Below are 19,595 nucleotides of genomic sequence, written 5' to 3'. Positions count from 1 at the left end.
ATGTTACTGTGCCTTCAGTTTTTTCTGTCTCATTTGGAGTGATCGGTTTTCAGTCTTCATTTATGTATGTGTGTGTGTGTGCACATGTGTATGAATTAATAAATCTGTGAACATTCATTAGAAGGAGCAACAGATTCATTATTCAACCTGCTGTGGAAACAGTCAATAAACAGGTGATTGTATGGGTAATTGTACAACCATACTGAACACATGCATATATGCCAAATCTCAAATACTTTCATCATTTCATCTTGCTTTTAGATTGACTATTGTTTTGTCTTCCTAATCCAACAAAGGAAGGTATCATTTTCAAAAATCTCATGCAATTTCTTTTAAATCATTGACTCTTTTAAAAGATGAAAGATCAAATGGACAACTGAACTCTAGTGTTTAAAGCTTCAGATTTTGAAGTCATTACCAGACATCTTGTTTCTTATGTCCAGGTATTGGTTTGTATACACTTTTTTAAACACTTGGTGAACCTTTTTTTTTCATACAACTGCTTAGAGCTGGATAGAACCTAGAACATTTTGAGATAAATGTTTAGTCCAAGGCTTTCTGTGTATTTCATGTTCTGCAAATATCTGCATGACATTTGTAACCCACTTACACACAGGTGTTTATGAAAGGCAGAGCTACAGTTTGGATCCCCAAAGGCCCATATTCACAGCTTGGTCCCTGGGTTAGTGGTATTTCTAGGTGGTGGAACCTTTCCCAGGTGGCCCTGTGGGAGGTCATTAGATTGTCAGGGTGTGCCACCGAGGACAGTGGGATCTGGTCCCCTTCTTTCCCTCCCTTACTCCCTGTTCACACAGTGAGCAGATCTGTTCCACCAGGCACTCCTCGCTGATGTGCTCCCCCCAGAGGCCCCAAAGCAATGGGGTCACTTGATCATGGACTAGAACATCCAAAACCGTAAATCAAAACAAACTTTTCCTCCTCACAAGTTGGCGATCTCACATATTTGTCATAGTGATGGAAAGGTCACTAACAGCCCTACGGTTTGAATTTTGATGTTTCTAAGGACACCTCAAAACAGTTCTAACTAGCAGCTCTAGGAATTGTCATGGGCTTTGTCGTGGCCACTGTTTGATGAACATGCATGTTGTGCTTCTCTGTGTTCTTGTTGCTGTTCTAAGAGTTTGTGCATAATTGCTCCTCGACCGTTCTCTCTCAACGACTCTGTTCTCTCCATGTTGTACAGATGAGGAGGTGAGGGCTGGGGAGTTCAGGCAGCGGATCCATGCTTACTGGCCAGGGGATGAGGGGCTGGGATTCGGAGCTGGCAGACTGGCTGGGTTCTGGTCCTTAGCCACAGCTCTGTACTTCTGCTCAAAGCAGAAGAAATCTGTCATCACCATCAGCAGCTGGTGCCCAGGGGGTCACAGGGCCTCGTCCTTCCTTCAGGAGGTCTGTGCACAGGTCCAAGGTGGGCCAACATACAGAGCAAGTGCAGGTCCAGGAATGGAGCTCCATCGCCCTCCGTTTTCCGCTAACGCAGGTGCTTCAGCTGGCCCCGGTCCTCGCCTCAGGCTCAGGTGCTGTGTGGTGAGCTCTTCTCAGCTCCTATTGTCCTTTTTTTCAGGTGCTCATGCGTGTCAGGGAGTTGGTCACACAGGCAGGCTCTCCCATGGTCTACATGTGACTCACAGGGCTGGGGTCCAGGGAGCGGGTGCTGGGTGCTGAGGAAGTCCAGTCCATGCCCAGGACAGATTAAGCAATTCTGTGGTTAAAATGTGTGCCCAGCATTCAGATGCTGGAAACTCAATCCCAGTTGACAGTGGGACCTGTAGAGGCAGGGAGGTCAGGAGGGCTCTGTCTTCATCCATGGATTAGTGCCCTTATGGTGGAGTGGAGTTACCATGGAGCGTGTTCCTGAGAGAAGGACGGTTCACCCCTTCCTCCTCTCTCACTCTTGCACTTTCTCGCCCTTCCACCATCCACAGGAGAAGGCCCTGGCCAGGCACCTACCACACTGGTCTTGGACTTCAAGAACCATGAACCAGATAAATTTCCATTCCTTATAGATTTCCCAGTGGGTGGCATTCTGTTGCCATAACATAAAAGGGACTGCAACAGGGAACTTTAGGAGCAGCATCTGGGCATCAGGATAATGATGTGGTGAAATCTCAGTTCTCACATGACTTCTGGGCATTGCAAAGCACCTGTGCACCAGAGACCTTCACCAGAGCCCCCACTAGCCTCTTCCGTATGGAAAAGACTGCTCCCTTGAGCAAATGCCCAGGAATCTGCTACAAGTTCCCACACATACCCCTCCTTCCCTCTTAAGCTCCTCTTTCCTTCTTTCCTTAAATCCCGCTCTTCTCTTGCTCTTGTGCAGTAGATCTTAATGACTTAATGGCTTCTGGAACCAGAGCTGGGGTCTGTGGCAATGGAAACACTGGTTCTTCTACCTTCAGGGATAGTGAAGGCTTTACTGTAAAACCTTCCAAGACAAACCAGAATTTACTTCCTGTAATAACGTATTCTGACCACTTGTATTCTCTCACATTTGTATAACTTCATATTCTGCGGCTAAATGCATATGTAGTATGGTATGCCTATTCCAACTTGCAGATGGCAGGCAGTTCATCTTGATTTGGTCAGAACATTTGAAAATATCCTATTGTATCCTTGAGGATAGGCATAATAGTAACGTTATAGAACCGGAGTTATACCTGATGAAACAACAGGAATATTAACAATATGCTGGGGAAATAGAAACAAAGTCTCCTCTTACAAAGGTAGGGAAACTGTTCCACAAAAGGTAGAAGGGAAAGAAAATCATTTTATTATTGAATAAACATTGAACCAGAATGTTATCCCAGAAAATCTACTAAGAGGTTACAGAGACAGAAAGCAGTCTCACCATTTTAATAGGCAAGCAGAGAGAGCCCACTGCATGAATGTCCCAAAAGGTAAGCAGGCTTCAGGAAAGGGACTTGAGGGCACCATTTTTCACACATAGCTCATCCTGGGTTCACCTGGCAGTGGGGGTAGCCACCTGTGTTAGCTGAATGACTTTACCCTCAGGGAATCCAAGCATCTCATGTCCTCCTGACGGGGTGGTTCCCACTTGTGGGTGGAGCCTGTGGAAGCCAGCCTCCCTCCCTCCCACAGAGCCTGGGATGAGTCCATTTCACAGGGATGGCTTCCAGGTCCTTGAGAAAGATACTTCTCCATTGCAAAGTTAGCAAGGAGCTTCCTGGGCTTCTAAAAACATTTACATGATTTTCAAAGAGTTGAAGAGACCAAAACAGATCTTGAGTTTTCTAAAGTTAATGCTCTAGGAAAGGGGCGAGTGGAGAAATCAGCAGGGGGACAGGGGTCAGCTGCCAGAGCCCTCTGGAAGCTGCTTTAGAGTGCAGCAGTGTTCCCCAAAGCCAGATCTGTGGCCACCTACTGTGGAATGTTCTGGAGTGCTTGCTGAAAGACACAGATTCCCGGGCCTTGTCTCCAGGTCTGCAGGTGAGAGTGATATAAGCCAGTCTCTACATGATTATCAACCCTTTACACTGAGTCTCAACCTGAGTGGGAAACTTGTCAAATCTATTCCTGGGTACTTTTGTTTCTAGTGTTCTAGTGTGCAATTATCTGAACATGTCTTGTCAAAATCAGGAATTAGAAATTAGACAAACACATAAAAAGAGAAAATGGCATAGATGTGACCTGTCCTGTGCTTGGTCAACCATGGTAGAAATACCTCATGTGGATACTCTTACCTTTGGTTCAAAATGTCCCTCAGTCCTGATCAGGATTATTTACCCTTGGGAATCACAACTTAACAGTAAAAACTCAGAAAACTGGCAAAGAAAGAAATCGTCAGTTTAGTAAGGTAAAGGAGAATGCTATCAAATTATTTCATATTACTCCTATAAAAAAGGCATATGTATCATATGTATCTATTTGTTTATATATAAAAACGTATTTATATAGACTGTATTATAAGTAACATACATGTAATGATGTATATGTGCTTACACTAATATGATGAAAGTGTCGCTTTAAGAAGAGTCATTGGTGTCAAGACACAATGAAAACATGACTTCTCAGTTGGGTTTGGGTCCTTGAGACTTTCCCTGGAGGATCTGAAATTTGCTAGGACTCATAGCACTCAGCCTAGAGTTGCACGGGTTGATTTCAGCAAGAGGATTCAAAGTTGGTGAAGGGGAAATATGCACAGGGCAAAATGGGAAGGATCCACTGATATCCCAGAAAAAAAGCAGGTGTTTGGCCCAAGTCACACTGACGTATAGACGGTTCACGCACAACGAACTCTCAGTTCAGCAGTGGTGGAGAGGCACAACTAAGCCATGGTCTCCCAGGCCAGCCAAGGACCAGCCTTGAAAGCAGGGTCTTCCGGGAACTGCACTGTGGGGCTGCTACTGCCAGTCTTCTCTGGGTGCTGACTCACTAATGAAATGGGCAGGACAGGGCCAGTTTTTGATGCACTGCCTTATGATGCGTTTGAGAAATATGTGTTTACAAGCAATGGGCGAGTGTGCAGAGAGTATAGCATCAGACTAAGACATACTTGGGCAAGAAGATGAGACGTCTAGTACAACAGAGTAGCCTTGAAATTTATCTCAGTAAGAGTCCAGAATCAAAGATGTTCGCTGTGCCCTTGTCCATGTGTTGACTTCAGTACCCTTGCCATATGCCAGTCACCATGGAGCGATACACCTCAGGGAACCACATGATGACATGGATGGAGCCAGAGAAGATCACTAGTGCAGTCCTGCTGCCTTGTGCAGGTACAGGTAAGGCTGTTTCGTCTGGTACACTTTTCAGCTGGGAAGTTCCAAAGTGCTTAAGCCACTTGAAAAACCATTCTACACCACGAGAGTCAAACTGTTAACAGAAATTATACTTAGATTAGAAACCTGCTTCCTTTGGGCTGTTCAGTAATTATAGTATGATTATTTAAAACCTGTTCCTTATGTTAAAAATCTGATAATATTTTTATTCTGAGGAAAAGTATTTGTTATTTACTGAGAAGAAAGATTGGAGGTTGATGTCATGATTTCTGAAAATCATTTATTCCCTAGAACCTTCTTGCTATAAAACAGGGAAAGGTTTCTGAAATACAAAGAGCATAAAACTGATTTATGCAAAGACAGGTGACCTTTGAAAACTTGGAACGTGAGCATGCCAGTATCCATCTGATGTGTATTTCATTTTTGATGCAACAAACTCTGGGCTGCCATTATTTCCAGTGCTTCTCTAGTGGTACAACTGTTTTACATATGTTGATTGACACTAGCTCTGTCATCCTTCCATCCGTGACTACTTCAACATGACATCTCAACACAAAACATATGAAATTTGTATATGTAATCTACTATCAATAGCTTATATTATTTGTTGCTTAAAATATTTAGAGGGCATCTGTGTGTTTTAATTTAGTCCCATAGTGACCCCTGGGCTTGATTTTTATGGTCATCTTACAATTGCCAAGATTAAGTAAGAGATTAAATGTCCTTCATGAGATCTTCCAAGGAAAGAATTAGAAGACAGGACAAGGTCCCTCAGCTCCCTCCTCCACGTCTGTGTTTCCAGTCAACCAGTCTCATGGGAAACAATCTTGGATATTTTCCTGTGTCATCTGGAGAGTAAGACTGAGAGTGAACCACTCCTGCCGACTGTCAGCCCCCACCTCTCCACCCGAGGCACTCGCTGCTGTGTGTGTTCCATCTGGACAGACAACAAGAACTAACATTTCTTTCTCTTCTTAATGAGGCAAGAAAAGAGTAGTTGTAACTGATATTGGCCAGGATTTATCAGGGCTGCTTAGAAGGTTGGAATGCATGAGTTCTTTCTGGCTTGTTTTCTGGTCCAGTTATTTAGGTTATACGTTTCTTGGTGTCTTCCCTCCCTAACCCCACCCCTGTCTCTAATAAAGGAGAAACCTCAGGCCTTAAGGCTGCTTCGCCTGCCTGGCTCTGCAGGAAGGGCCTGGCAGCATTTCTATCATGAACTGTTTCTAAAGGTTTATAACTCAGCCATAAATCCTTGTCACCAGCAGAAACTTAGCCTGGAGGGTCACAGGCCTGGAGTAAATTATTCATTTATAAATTTCACTGACTTGCTTTAAATTGTTTTCACTGTATTTATCTTTTGTGATGGGAGGAGAAATAATGGATTCATGGTTCAAGACACTTTTGTCCTCCTATGAATCAACCAGCGTTGGGATGTAAGTGAAAAAGTCAGCAAAAAAGTGACCACTGAAACAGACAATGATTCTCCTTTCTTCAGAGAAGGGCTGGAGGGCCAACATTATTCAACCAAAGCTCTGTCAGCAGAACTTGGGGGAAAGTGAACGCCATCAACTATTCATTGACTCCCCCAAGCATCCCTTCCCATTGGCCTTTTCTTCTTCTACACGGGGACCAGCAGGCTCCATAGTCACCCACCCAAGTCTGATCATGCTGTATCTGGCCAGACAGGGTAGGTGAGGGGCAGGGGAGGCGGCTGGACAGTCCGTGTGCAACCCTGAGTGGATGAATCTGCACCTCTCTTCCATGGTTTTACACTTATTTCCTAAGGAAAATACCAGTTCCAAGACAATTTTTAAGTTGCAAAAGACTTTTCCAAAATAATATAAGTTCCATTCTTTATCGGTACTACCAGCTACACAAATACACCTTGAAATAGCATGCATGTAAATACCAAATAAATACATGACCAGACTCCAATGGTCGAACTTTGTTGGAAGCAGTTAAAAATAGGGAACATATTTCAAATCGTAGCATTTGAAATTTGGATTTATAACTAACCAGTTGTGACACACTTTCAAATGGATTCTACTTCTGAGTCCATATAACTTTGAGCTTAATTAAAAACATTGCCCGCATTCTTAAGAATTCTGTCTACTTTGGAGGAGTTCTACATCCTACTCCTATTAAATACAGCCACCAAAATTTGGTAAAATGTTCTGTTTTACACACATGCAGACCTTTACAATTTTGTACTGATTTTTCCTGATTAAAAAAGCAAGATATCTTTTAGAAAAAATTGAAAATACCAAAAAGCCTAAAAAAATTGCTTTAAAATTTTAAAAGTAAATGATTGTCAAAGATTAAATATAGTTAAGTTGTAGAATATAATAGTTTTCTATATGTAAGTATTGTGTAATGATTACCATAAGTGAGTTAGCACGACCCTTATCACCCAGCTTACTTATGTTATTTATCTTATCACTGAACGTCTGTACCCTCTGACTAACATTTCCACCCTCTCTGCTCCTGTTTTTGACAATTTTAGAAGACACTACAGGCGAGACCATGTGGCATTTGTCTTTCTATGTCTGGCTTATTTCGCTTAATATAATGTCCTATAGGTTCTTATATGTTGCCACAAGTCTCAGGATTTTATTGTCAAAAAACACAAATAAACCAAATGAAAACAAACAAACAAAAAATGAACAAACAAACAAGAACAGGCACTAGACCTGAAAAAAACATTTCCAAAGAAGACCTAAAACTGGCGATTAGGTATATGAAAAAATGGTCAACATCACTAGTCAGCAGGGAAATGCAAAACAAAGCCACCATGAGATAGATACCACCTCAGCCTGTTAGGATAGCTGCTATTAACAAGACAAGAGGCAATCAATGTTGGTGAGAGTGTGGGACAAAAAGAAGTGTGGTGGAAATTTAAATTGCATACCTCGATGGAACATGGTAGGGAGGTGCTTCAAGAAATTAAAAATAGAACTAACTACCATATCACCAGAGCATTCCTCTGTTGGGTGTATCCACAAAGGAACACAATCAGAATGCTGAAGAGACATCTATACCCCACGTTCATGCAGCATAATTCATTTCCACAATCCCAGAGTGCTGGGACTCGAACCCAGGCCTCCAGCATGAGAGTCAGGAACTCTACCAGATGAGCTAAATGGCCTGCACTATGCAGCATAATTCATGACAGCAGTAGAGACAGCCTATGTGTCCATCGGCAGACAAGTGGATGAAGAACACGTGTTTATATACACAACTGAGTAATAGTCAACTGTGTAAAAGAAGGAAATCCTGTCCTTTGCAACAACACTGATTAACCTAGAGGATATATGCTAGGTGACGTGAGCCAGACACAGAAAGAAAATACTGAATGATCCATCTTATTTACATGTAGAATCTAGGTTAACGTTAAAAACTAAAAATGTTTATTATTTGCCATTTCTTTTTGTAGTAAAGCTCATAAAAGACTGAGAGGGCATAGGTGGTGAGTTCTTGTCATGGAAAAACCTTTAGGTACATAGTGTTTTAGGAGGGAAGAGTAACCTGAGGACAGTATGGGGAGGAGCATGATTTTCCACTTGCATTTGGATCCAGATGCCAGCCTTGCACCCTCAGTCTCCAGAGGGAGGGGAACTGTACCGTCCTGCAGCCTGTGCCCTTCCTGTGTGCAAGATGGGCAAATCTGCGGTCCCAAAGAAAGAGACAATGAGGAGAGCTGGTCAGTTCGCTTCAGACCCATTCCTGCCAGCCACAGGGACTGATGGGTTTCTTCTCGGGGCAGGAGCCCCACAGGTGTTCTGTGGGTGGCGATGGGTGGTGTGTGCTGGTGCCAGAAGGACCAAGCAGGAGGCTGAAATGGCCTTTGACCCCTGTGGGCTCATGCCCCAGAGGTGACGTTACCCTAGGATTTATTAGTTCATCGTTCTTTGGAACGTCAGCTCATTAGGGTCCTACCACAGCTCCGTGGTGTCATCAGAACCGAGTCATTGCTACCACTGGGCAGAAGAGAGAACCCCAGACAGGGAAGGTAAAGACTCTGCTGAAGGCCATCAGTGGAAGACCCAGGGTGAGTGCCCCCCACCCCTGTACCACTGTAAACTTCTGGAAGAGGCTGCGTTGGAGTGACCTACTTCTATCAACTCAAATTTAGTAGAAAATATTTTTAAACAAAAGTCTATGGGTTAACATTAAAGTTACAAACTGTTGTGCGCTTGGTGTAATGAACACGTCAAACACATAGACTGGTCTCCCTTAGGAGCCTATTCCAGTAGCTGTTTTCTTCTACACAAGATTGTGTGCAAGCGATTGGGAGCCTATTGGGATGTGTGCTCCTTAGCTGCTTTTTATAATGGCATGAATCCAGCTTAATCAAGGAACAAGTACAAGCCCGTGAGGAGTCAGAAATACTAAGGAGGCTCTGAAGAAAGTCGTCTTCCCCCTTTGGTCAGCCATTTTCATGTATTCCTTGTTCTTAATGTTCTATCGTGATTAATATGCCCTTTCTTCACTTTCCAACCTTCCTTTTGTGGCATTAGTTGGATTCCTAATTTCTACTGCAGTTTTTTTTTTCTCCTAGGTAAAACAGATAACCAGTATAGCCTCTTTGTGGCTGGAGGGACCGTTCTGTTGCTGTTTGTTGTGGTCATCGTCACCATCTTCGTCATTGCTTGTAACAGGTGAGTAGAACAACTTACCCTGATCTTGTTTGCCCTGAGTCACGTGAATGTTACAGGTTCTCTACTAAGAACCCAACAATTTGCCGAGCTGCCTCAGCATCCACAGGTACTTCTGGGAACGTGTTCTTCCTCAAGGGAGGAGACATTGACAGGAGAAGCCAAAGCGAGAGTGGCTCCTTTGGGGGTCAGTGGTGTGGGCATGCTGCTGCTCTGCCGCCTGCCCTCTCTCCCCTCCTCCAAGGAAAGAGCCGCCAGCCAGGGCGTGGGTGTGTGCAGGCGGGTAGATGTGTAAGTAAGAGAGGATAAAGCCTTAATTTATGCGTTCATCAGATACTTATTGTGGAAAGTGGGGAACAAGATGTAATGATGCTGCGGTTCTAATAGGCTAACGACATAATGGAGAGTGGTTGCATACTTTCTGAAAGCGATCTGGATGCTACTCTGAAGAATCACTGAGGGAGAAGGAGCTGGAGGCTCACCGCAGGGAGAGTGGCAGCCGTCCAGGCAACTCGCAGCTTCCTGCTGCTCCGGGTGTGGCACGGGGATTTTCCTGGATGGCCCTTTCTTCTCCTCCTGACTCTCCAGGTCCACTGGCCTGGCACTGGTTGCACTTCATAGCTAGAATCACATTGGATTGGAATTAGTCCTTATAGGGTGTCCACTTAAAGTGACATCTTGTTGAGGGGGAAGGGGCTGTGCTTTGCCTGCCTGTTTTACAGGTCTTGATAGCACAGATGTTTGTTGGGTAAGTGATCATATCCACCTCCACTCCTCCCTGCTTGATGTGCAGCTTGATCGCAGGATTCCCAGGAAGTTCTGATCCTTGACCTCTGCCTCTTCCTCCTGGCCCCTGATGATAGCGGCCCTCTCCAGCCTGCCCTCCTGTTCTCAGACACAGCCTCTCTCTAAACCATTGGAATTTCCTACCTCCTCTTTTGTCCTCCTCCTGATTAACCCCGTATTACCCTCCCACTGCCCCCAGGGTAGTCCTACACTCATTAACCCTGTCACTGAAGGTGCCCTGCTCTCTGACTGCAACTTAATTTTCATTCATAGTTTCCCCCTTATTTACTTGCTCTAAAACTGACAAATTTTGTTAAAACCACATTTATTCTTTGAGCTCACCCACTCTCTTTCATTTGGTGTGCTCCCCAAATGCAGTTTCCCTGTATTTGGCCTTAATCCTGTGCATCATAACAGGCAAGACCCCTGTCCCCGCTGTGAGGTCAATAGACACGGCGTCACCATCTAGAATCATCTTGTACTCCCACCTGCTATTCCTCGCATCCCGCTTTGTACTTTAATCGCTTTTGCGTGTGTCTTCCCTACGCAGTATTCATAATGGTGGGGATTGTGTTTTGCTTATTTTTTTAGTGTTTTATAGCACGTAGCAACTAATCTGTCCAAGCAGTGGCTGTCCAGTAATCATCTGCCTAATTTGATGGAATCAGGGACAGTCATTTCACCTTTCTCTGCATCATGGCTGCCCTCAGGTCTTTTCCTGACCAGAAATTAGCTGATGGAGGCAAGTGCCCCGGGGTTGGTGTCCTATAGGATTTATCTGCTGCCTCACCTTGGTTTGTGAAAAACAGAGAGGGCAGAGGGAGTGTGTGGGGACAGGCAGCACCACTGAGAGTAAGGGACAGATGGACATATGGAGGGTCACAGATGTGGGACAAGATGGAATTTGCTTCATGGAAACGCCTTGCTTTTGCCTGAATAGCTACACTGAACTGCAGAGGACATTGTCCCTCTTGGTTAACAGTGATGGGAAGGTTAGTGGACTCGAATGCATTATCAAGGGTGAACACCACAAAGGAAAGAGCACCGTTCTTCCTGCCTGTCTCGTCTCCATTTGTGGCTGTTACTTTGGATGGAAATGTTTTGAGAAATGACCCAAGGGCTTCAGCACTGTCCCTTGAACCCTGTCTGACCGACCATTTGAAAAAATCCCTCACTTCAGATGTGCTGCCTTGGACCGAAGCCAAGACAAAGTCTGACTGCAGAGGGGATGCCCAGGCACCTGTTCCAGGGGCATTGTGAACAGCTCCTCTGCCCCGGGTTTGTAGGGATCAGAGCAGGAACAGTAAGGAAAGGAGCACACGGGGTGCACAGCACCGGTGAACACCAGGAGAGCCAGCATGTGATCTGTGGACCGCACCTGCGTCCCCGGGAGAGCTCAGAGACTTAGAAAAACATTAGCCCCTTACCTGCAGATCGCTGTCGGTGCTGATGTTCATGATGACCTGGCATCTGGTTTTCCTGGTACTTTCTTGGTTTTGACATTTCACCCCAAGGAGATTCCTTAGTCCCAGGCAAAAGGGAACAGCTGGTCAACTTAGATCGAATGGTGATATTTACTGCCTTTATTTCACAGACCTATCTTTTGAGATGCAAAACACTCAGCCACTCAATAGCAGCGTGCAAGTTACACAGAGTCTGACTCTAAGCCCCACTTCTTCATTCAACATGGTGTCTCTTCCAGACTTTTTAAAACACACGTATGCAGAGATCCAGCTGGGAAAGTTAGCTGTACATTATGGGACAGTCTTGTGCACCATGGTTTAATTAAAGATCAAAGGTCATAGACCTGTGCCTTGGTTTCCTCATCTGTAAACAGAAGGTAATATTAGCAGCCATATCATAGATTCCTTTGGGGAATAAATCAAGTAATGTATATAAAACACTTAGAAATGGACTTTGCACACAGTAAATTTTCATGTAGAATAAGTAAATAAAAAAATAATGGGCATAAATAAGGATACTAGGTAAATTATGTAGAATAAGTAAATCAAAAAATGATGAGTATAAATAAGTATACTAGGTATATTAGTGCTCACAGGATAAGGTAAGACGGCCAGCATGATAGACTAGAAGAGATCATAGAATCACTGTTCACCACTGAACCACCTCCCTTGAAGAGTGATTAGCTTGATTTCAGGATTTTTATTAAGGAATTGCAATCTCATCTTAAAACACACACACACCCCCCTAGGTTTTTGCATGGAGTCCACCTCTTCCATTGTTCAACAGAGGTCCTCGCTCTGGGGAGATGGAAGAGAGGGAGAATCTCCCGGATGACTCTGTTCACACCTGTATGTGTTATTTCCTCTTCGTTCAACACCAGTAGCCTCTCGCTTCTCTCGCGTCTGCTCTTCTGAGATTTCTCCAGAAGTTGGGTTTCAGAAGCATCATCAGAACTGCAGAGAGTTTGTGGAGCAGCATGGTTGCAGACGGTCACTGACCACATCAAAGTGCCTCTGAAAGCAGGGTTGCCTGAGAATCAGGCGGGAGGGCTGATGCTGCCACTAACCTGCCACGTGGCTCCGGGCAAGTCCCTCGCCCTCTCTGCACCTCGGCTGCCTAACCTGTTAGGTCTAGAGTTTTGATGAAATCTAAATCAAATCACCCATATAGGTTATTTAAAATAACACCTGGGAGAGTTTCTAACACTAAGCTCTGTTATCATGGTCACCTAAGAAGCTTCACTGTCGGCATTCAAACAAGGTTTGATGGTAAGAATCTCTAAGCCCGAGATTCTGTGGAGAAGGCTGTAGGCCATTCTGTGATAACCACCATGGATGGTGCCTCGTGAATCACTGAGAGGGATGACCAGCGCACACTCTGAACAGCCACGGAGCTGTGCATGCCCTCCAGGGCGTGTGGGAGAGGTGGGCAAAGTGAGCTCTGGTCACTAGAATGCTGAGAAAATATGTGGGAGCAACTGTGACTCATCACTGTCACATACTCAGAGGTCACATGGGCTGGGGAGAGGCTGAGGTGTGCAGTAGTGGATGACGCCATGCTCACCTGCCATGTCTTGACGTTCCCTGTTGACTGTGTGTTTTAGAAGGAGGAGGAGACAGAAAGGCATCCCATTCAAAGAATCCTGGGACACAAAGAGTAAGGTGAGTTCACCTGGAACTGCCATTCTTCCCCCTTTTGTGCTTCATAAATGTCTTGTAAAGTCAGCCTATTTTGCAATTATGGATCTTCCTTTTTGTTTTCCTTCCAATAACCTGGCAATGCAGTTGCTTATAATCCAAGTATCAGTCATTTGAGGAAATAGTCATTCTCTGTACTACTCTAATATCTCTAATACTACTACTCTTAATACCTTTTGATACTAAGGTGCCAAAATATATATCAATATAAATAAAGGAGCAATTACACTGACATAGTAAGAATCAACCCTGTGCATTACCGAAATCCACACTAGTTTTCTGGGGCTCCCATTACCAAGTACACGAACTGGATAGTTCAAAACAGCACACATTTGTTCTCTCATGATTCTGGAAGTCCAGAAAGAGGTGTGAGAAGTCTGGCTCCTTCCTGAGGTGAGACCATTCCAAGCTTTCTTCCCAGGAGCTTCTGGAGGTTGCCTGCAATCTCTGGCTGGCTGTGGCTTGTAGACACATGGATTGTAACTCTGTCCTCACCTGGTGTCTCCCCTGTGTGTGTCTATGCCTCTCCTCTTCTAAAGACACCAGTCATCTTGAAGTAAGGGCCAGCCCCCTACCCCAGTGCATCCTGATGTTCGCCTCACTAATTCTATCTGCAAGGATCTTATTTCCAAAGAAGGTCATGTAAAGAGGTTCTAGGGAGGATGTGAGTTTTAGGGGGCTCCTGTTTAACCCAGTAAAAAGCATAACATTTTTTGATGTCATAAAGTTTTTGTGAAGTTTAAGTTAAGCTAAACTATATTCAAGGCTCAGAAGCACAGCATGCACATTAAAGGACATAATACAGGATACTTATTACTATTATTACCTTTTAACTAATTATGAATTAATGAATGCTCACATTATATTATAAACCTAAGGAACTTTCTTATGGGTTGCAGGAGTCTGAAGAACTATAAAATTTTCAATCTCACTCTATTTTGCTCCTGCCCATATTGTTTATTTAAGGTGATAGAACTTCCGAGCCTGCAGTTAGAGGGATGCTTAATCTCATGTTCATTGCCTCCAGTGTATGCCAGACATTGCTCTCTTGTGCACACGTTTTTCTGCTTGTTAAAATTCACAGTCAAATGCTGCAGATTGGATGCTTGTGTTAGGATTTCATGCGAAGTGTGAGGGTCTGAGGAAGTGGGGCCTTCAGAGATAATTCAGGGATGGAATTGGTGCCCTTATAAGAAGAGCTGCGAGAGCTTGCTTTCTCTCGTTGCCTTCTGCACGAAATGCCTGGACACAGGAGAAGATGGACACCCACAGATCAAGAAGCCAGCCCTCGCCACACAGCTCCTGGACTTCACGGCTCCAGAACTGAGAAATAAATGCTTGTTGTTTCAGCCAGTGAGTCTGTGCTGTTCTATTACAGCTTGCCTGAGTTGACTAAGGCAAACATTTTCTCAAGTGCTCTCCAAAATGGCATCAATTTCTTTTTGCTTTAATTATTTGTATTTGAATTCCACATGGCTAAAAAGTCAAGTACTAAAAAGTGTCTGACAACCCAAAATGGGTGCTTCAGACTTCTTAATAATCTGTCAGTTTAACTTTTTCTGTTATTAAGCAGTTACTCTTTGCAAGTCAGATGTGTTTTTCTGACTAACTCACGGCTGGCTTCTTGGCACCAAATGCAGGATCAGTGGCTGAGCTCATCACATCTGTTGCTCGGCACACAGTGGCACGCTGCCCAGCATGTCCACTTAGTGGCTTCTTTCTCTTGTACTTAGCTGTGTGCCCACTAAAGCCAATCCAAAGGAAAATTTATTATGAATTTTGAGAAAAGGAAGATGCTTTAGCACTATGTTAGGTATCCAGCTCTTCCAGGCTTTTTTAGAATAATGATATTTTCAAGGCCAGTTTAAAATTTTGATAGTAAGAGGGACTGTGAAAGGTGAAGAAGTTAGCCCTACGTGATTGTTTTGTTTTTCCGCACAGGTGGTGTAAGTAACAAGGCACCTGGATTTTCCTTTTGCTTTCTTCTTGTAAAGACCAAAATCACTCTAACTTTCCAGACCATTCACCAGATTGCTCTTGTTTCTCTTTTCTCTCTCTCTGTTTTCTCTTTCTCTCTCCCTCATTCTCATACCTGTGTATTTTGTCACATGTGCACATTCAAGGTATCAAGGTAATTTGATTAATGGTTATGTACCATCAGCTTAAAGGAGACTGTTTTCTTTGCCTAGTCCTTTCATTGTGTTCAGTTGCTTCTTAAAGCTAGGACACTGTGTACTCTAAATCATTTATGAATTAAGACATCACTCAGTAGACATTGATGGGTACCCCACCATCCTACTTTTGGTGTATTGCACTTAAAAAGACAATTCATAGCACAATACAGCAACTGGATTATATTTATGCTGCCTCTCATTCAGTATCCTACAAATTAAGAAGGTGATTTCTAACAGAAGTTTCATATAATGCAAGGAGTGTTTTAGAAATTACGTGTAGTGGAAGCTTGGCCTATTTTATGGTTGAATTGAGAGACATATGTTGAGCATCTTTACTGACCACTGAAATACACTGAATGATTGACACTTCTGTTTGTCTTTGTAGGCAGTCAATAACTACAGAAGCCCCATCTCTGCCACTCAACCCATGGAAGATGCAAGAGAGGACATTTATGTCAACTACCCAACCTTTTCTCGAAGACCAAAACCTAGAGTCTAAGCTTTTTTCTCTTGATATGAGCTAACTAATGATGACTATTAAATACATGGATCTTTATAGTTTCCTCCTACCACCCAATGACTTTCTCAATTCCAGTGGACTGAGCTTTCATTTGGTAGGGAAAACACTGCATTACCTAGAGAACATCCTGAACAGAAATGCTTCAGGACACCTGAGTCAAGTTAGCTCATACAGAAAAGGAGAAACCTACTGGGTCAAGCAACAGAGGAACTGGGTAGGCGAAACTTGAGGGAGTTTACTTACCAGGGCTTTAATGTTGGGTCTAGAATTAAGCATGGGCCTAAGCTGGTTTGGATCCCCTCCCATAGCAACGAATGTACTTGCCTGGCTTTGATCGAATTCCAATGCTGACTTTCCTGTGTGCTTTCAAGATGGTGGCCAACCACCAAAGACATTTCTGTTTGCGTTTGATGAAGTGTTTGCTTTTCTAGCATAGCAAACATATTTGGTTATTTGCCTATCATTAAACAGGCATCATTAGGATGAGGTAGCTTACCTTGGTTAGGGGTTCACCTGTAAGAACTGAGGGTGGGGACAAAGCACACTAGGGGGTAATTCAGAATATTAAAGAAGGAAAGGAACCTAGAAGCTGTGGTTGCTACTAACAAATGTTGACCTTCCAAGACATTTCTTGCTAACCCACTAAAAAATTAGAACTAGATAAGTTCTCACTCTCCTCTCTTCTAGAATTTTCTCTATCAGCCATAGTCTAGAAGAATAACTGGCAGCAGAATGAATAGTCAGAGGAAGACAGGGTTAAGTTTTCTTTTCTAATTTCAAATAAATTTATCTCTGAATCTATGTAGAATTCTTGCCACCATCCTGGGCCTAGCCTAGTGAGCAAGTGTGTTAGATGGTCCAAGAATAAATAATGTAAATATTTTTTATATTGATTTTTTTCTTTTTGCTATCTTTGAGAATTATTTTAAATATACAAATTCCCTCAAAATGGCCAGGAACCTAGGCATTAAGTTCTTTAAAAATAATTTCTTGTGAAATTTGAGTACATGAAAAGAGAACCGTAGTTGTAAGCGGTGCTATGGGGCTGTAGGGTAGACAGGGGTGGGGGGAGTATGGAGAGGGAACAGAAAGGAGGGAAAGGCATCAAGGAACAGAGGTACAGAGGCAAGGGTCTACTTCACAGTTTGGACAAACACGACCCTCCCAACACCCATGACCCTTAGCAGCCTGAATTCTAGATTTGCACAGACAATGAAAATGTTTGTGAAACTAAATTAAGCTGTCATGTCACCTTGAAATGCTTGTTATCAAATAGGTTGATCATTCCTATCTGAAAGATTGATTGCAAAAAGATTGCAAAAACCTTTGTTTACTTATCAGAATTTAAGGCTTCATGATAATCTCAAGTAAACAATGCCAAATTTCCACACTGTCTACATAGATGCTAAGTTGTGATTTATAGTTTGGAACTAATCAATGAGTGTTTTATGATTTTAGCTTTAACTACCATGCACACTAAGTAGTACAAATATTCCATGAAACTCAAAAGGGAAAAAAATAATAAAAATGTTTTCTTAGTTGTACTTATCCATAAGTAAGAATTTATTCTCGTTTTTATTATGGTTGCTTAAAGATCCTCATATTTGGATTTATGAAGTATTTCCATGAGTATATAAGCATAAACCAGTGGAAAGGCAGTTCACCAGAAAACACTCTACCATCACATCTATCCAAGATGCTACGGCTGAATCCTTGAGTTTACATGGTGAAGCAATTTAGCACCATTTATAAAATAAGCTGTTTCTTTTTCTTAAAAAGTTTAAAACAATCTGGAAGATTCTGATAACCAAATTCTCATTGATTAATATAGGTGAGAAGTAAAACATTTCTACAATTCTAACATGAAGAAGTTTTCTTTGCAAGATGCCACTTTGGAAGCCAGATGTTATCTTAAGGTTTTTGTGTTTTACATGTATAATTTATATTGATATATAATAGAACATTAAATGAAATCTATGCTTGCTTTGAATACCATGATTTTAATATTTACATTTAAAATTACCAATTAAGGAAATTACTGTTTGATAATACGGTAGGTAAGCTTGTTAAATGTCATTACAAAGGATTCAATTTATCAGGGAAAGAACAAATCTTTAATAAATATAACTTACAGTGACTGTATATTTACTATGTTATTATCAGAGAGACTTTCAAACTTTATTTACAGGCCTTTATGTATGCTGAGAAAATAGAATATAGATTTCTTTCACTTATTCTTTTTTTTTTTTTTTTTTTTTTTGTGGTGCTGGAGAGAACCAAGAGCCTTATGCATGCCAGGCAAGTGCTCTACCACTGAACCACACTTCCAGTCCAGAGTACATATTTCATTAACTTGTACTCATGTTTATAGATTGGGAGAAGTAAGTGAGTATATAATTTTCAGTTAGGAAAAATTCAGACTTATAGAATGTTTTAAGTAATTCAGTTTATTATTAAAATGCTATTCATATTTAACTATATTGAATACCAATTTAAAAGACAAAGTAAAATAAAAATTTTATTAGATTTGCTTTTACTTTAAACATCTAAATTATATTGGTTTATGTAAAATTTATTTTAAAAGATTTCCAGGACTTGGAATCACTTGTGTGAGGTCCTGGGTTCAATTCATAGTACTGCAAAAAAATAATAAAATAAATAAAAATTTCAGCTGTACTAAAATAATTTTACAAACTAGAAGAGTGTACATTGTAATTTAGAGATTAGTTTAATTAAATGCTTCTCCTAGATTTATGTAATAAGCTACATTTTGTAGACTTGCATAAAATTTCTGTAAGATGCTTAAAAAGTATAAGTGTAGATGCTAAATTGTCAGCACAAAGTTAACCTTTTCACATTAGTGATATGAAAATATCTTTGAAGACTATAAAACTATAATATAAACATAAAATATTACTGGCTTATAATTATCACTGGTTCAGGTCCTATTAAAATGTAATGTCTAGGAAGTGCTGATCTTCACATTTAGATTTTTTACATCAGTTAATATATATTTTCCTTGTTCTGTTTATTGAAATTATTCTGGCTAATTCACCAGGATCTTGTAGATTTATCTGAAAACTAAAAGCAAGTTTGCTTTTCTTTAAATTTTTCTATTGCTCTGATCCAATGTGCTTCTAGAATCTACTGCAATGCTTCCAAAGGAAATTTTATAGCTCTTCAAGGTTGGTTTACATATTATATTTTTCTGGATTCAAAGCACTAACTATGTTGTAAAATGCTATTAGAAAAAGCCTCATTTGGGATGATAATCCCAATCTCAAATCCAGGACAATTCTGCCTATTGTTCTTTTTGTTTAAGTTATGTGGTTACCCTATTTAGAACAGTTTCCAGTTTTAGTTTCTAGTTATTTGAGATTTTCCATTTGTTGGAAATGTTTGCCTTCATTTATTGTATTCTGTTGTTTTGAATGAATAAAATGTAGTGTATCATGATCACCAGTTTCATTTGCTATCAAAGAAGAGTAAGGAAAAATTTCTACAGAATAAAATTAACCTAAAGTGTTAAATGCAGAAGT

The 19,595-nt window shown here is 41.8% G+C and overlaps 1 protein-coding gene across 4 annotated transcripts in view; it reads left to right on the top strand.

Moving 5' to 3' along the window:
• Positions 1 to 17,355, top strand: part of CD226 (CD226 molecule) — a 75,970-nt gene extending 58,615 nt beyond the window's left edge. For 3 of the 4 annotated variants that reach the window (XM_079109130.1, XM_079109129.1, XM_079109128.1), the window contains 4 exons: positions 4,665 to 4,760; positions 9,319 to 9,418; positions 13,269 to 13,326; positions 15,922 to 17,355. In XM_079109130.1, coding sequence (XP_078965256.1) covers positions 4,665 to 4,760; positions 9,319 to 9,418; positions 13,269 to 13,326; positions 15,922 to 16,035 — 368 coding nt within the window. In that variant the 3' untranslated portion in view covers positions 16,036 to 17,355. The remainder of the gene's footprint in view (positions 1 to 4,664; positions 4,761 to 9,318; positions 9,419 to 13,268; positions 13,327 to 15,921) is intronic. The other variant, XM_079109131.1, reaches the window with a different exon arrangement.
• The last annotated feature ends 2,240 nt before the right edge of the window (positions 17,356 to 19,595 follow it).

The sequence above is a fragment of the Sciurus vulgaris genome (genome assembly GCF_902686455.1).
Source record: "Sciurus vulgaris genome assembly, chromosome: 13".
NCBI classification, from domain to species: domain Eukaryota; kingdom Metazoa; phylum Chordata; class Mammalia; order Rodentia; family Sciuridae; genus Sciurus; species Sciurus vulgaris.
Note: the sequence above shows the minus strand (reverse complement) of the source record. Positions and strands in the feature narration are given on the sequence as shown.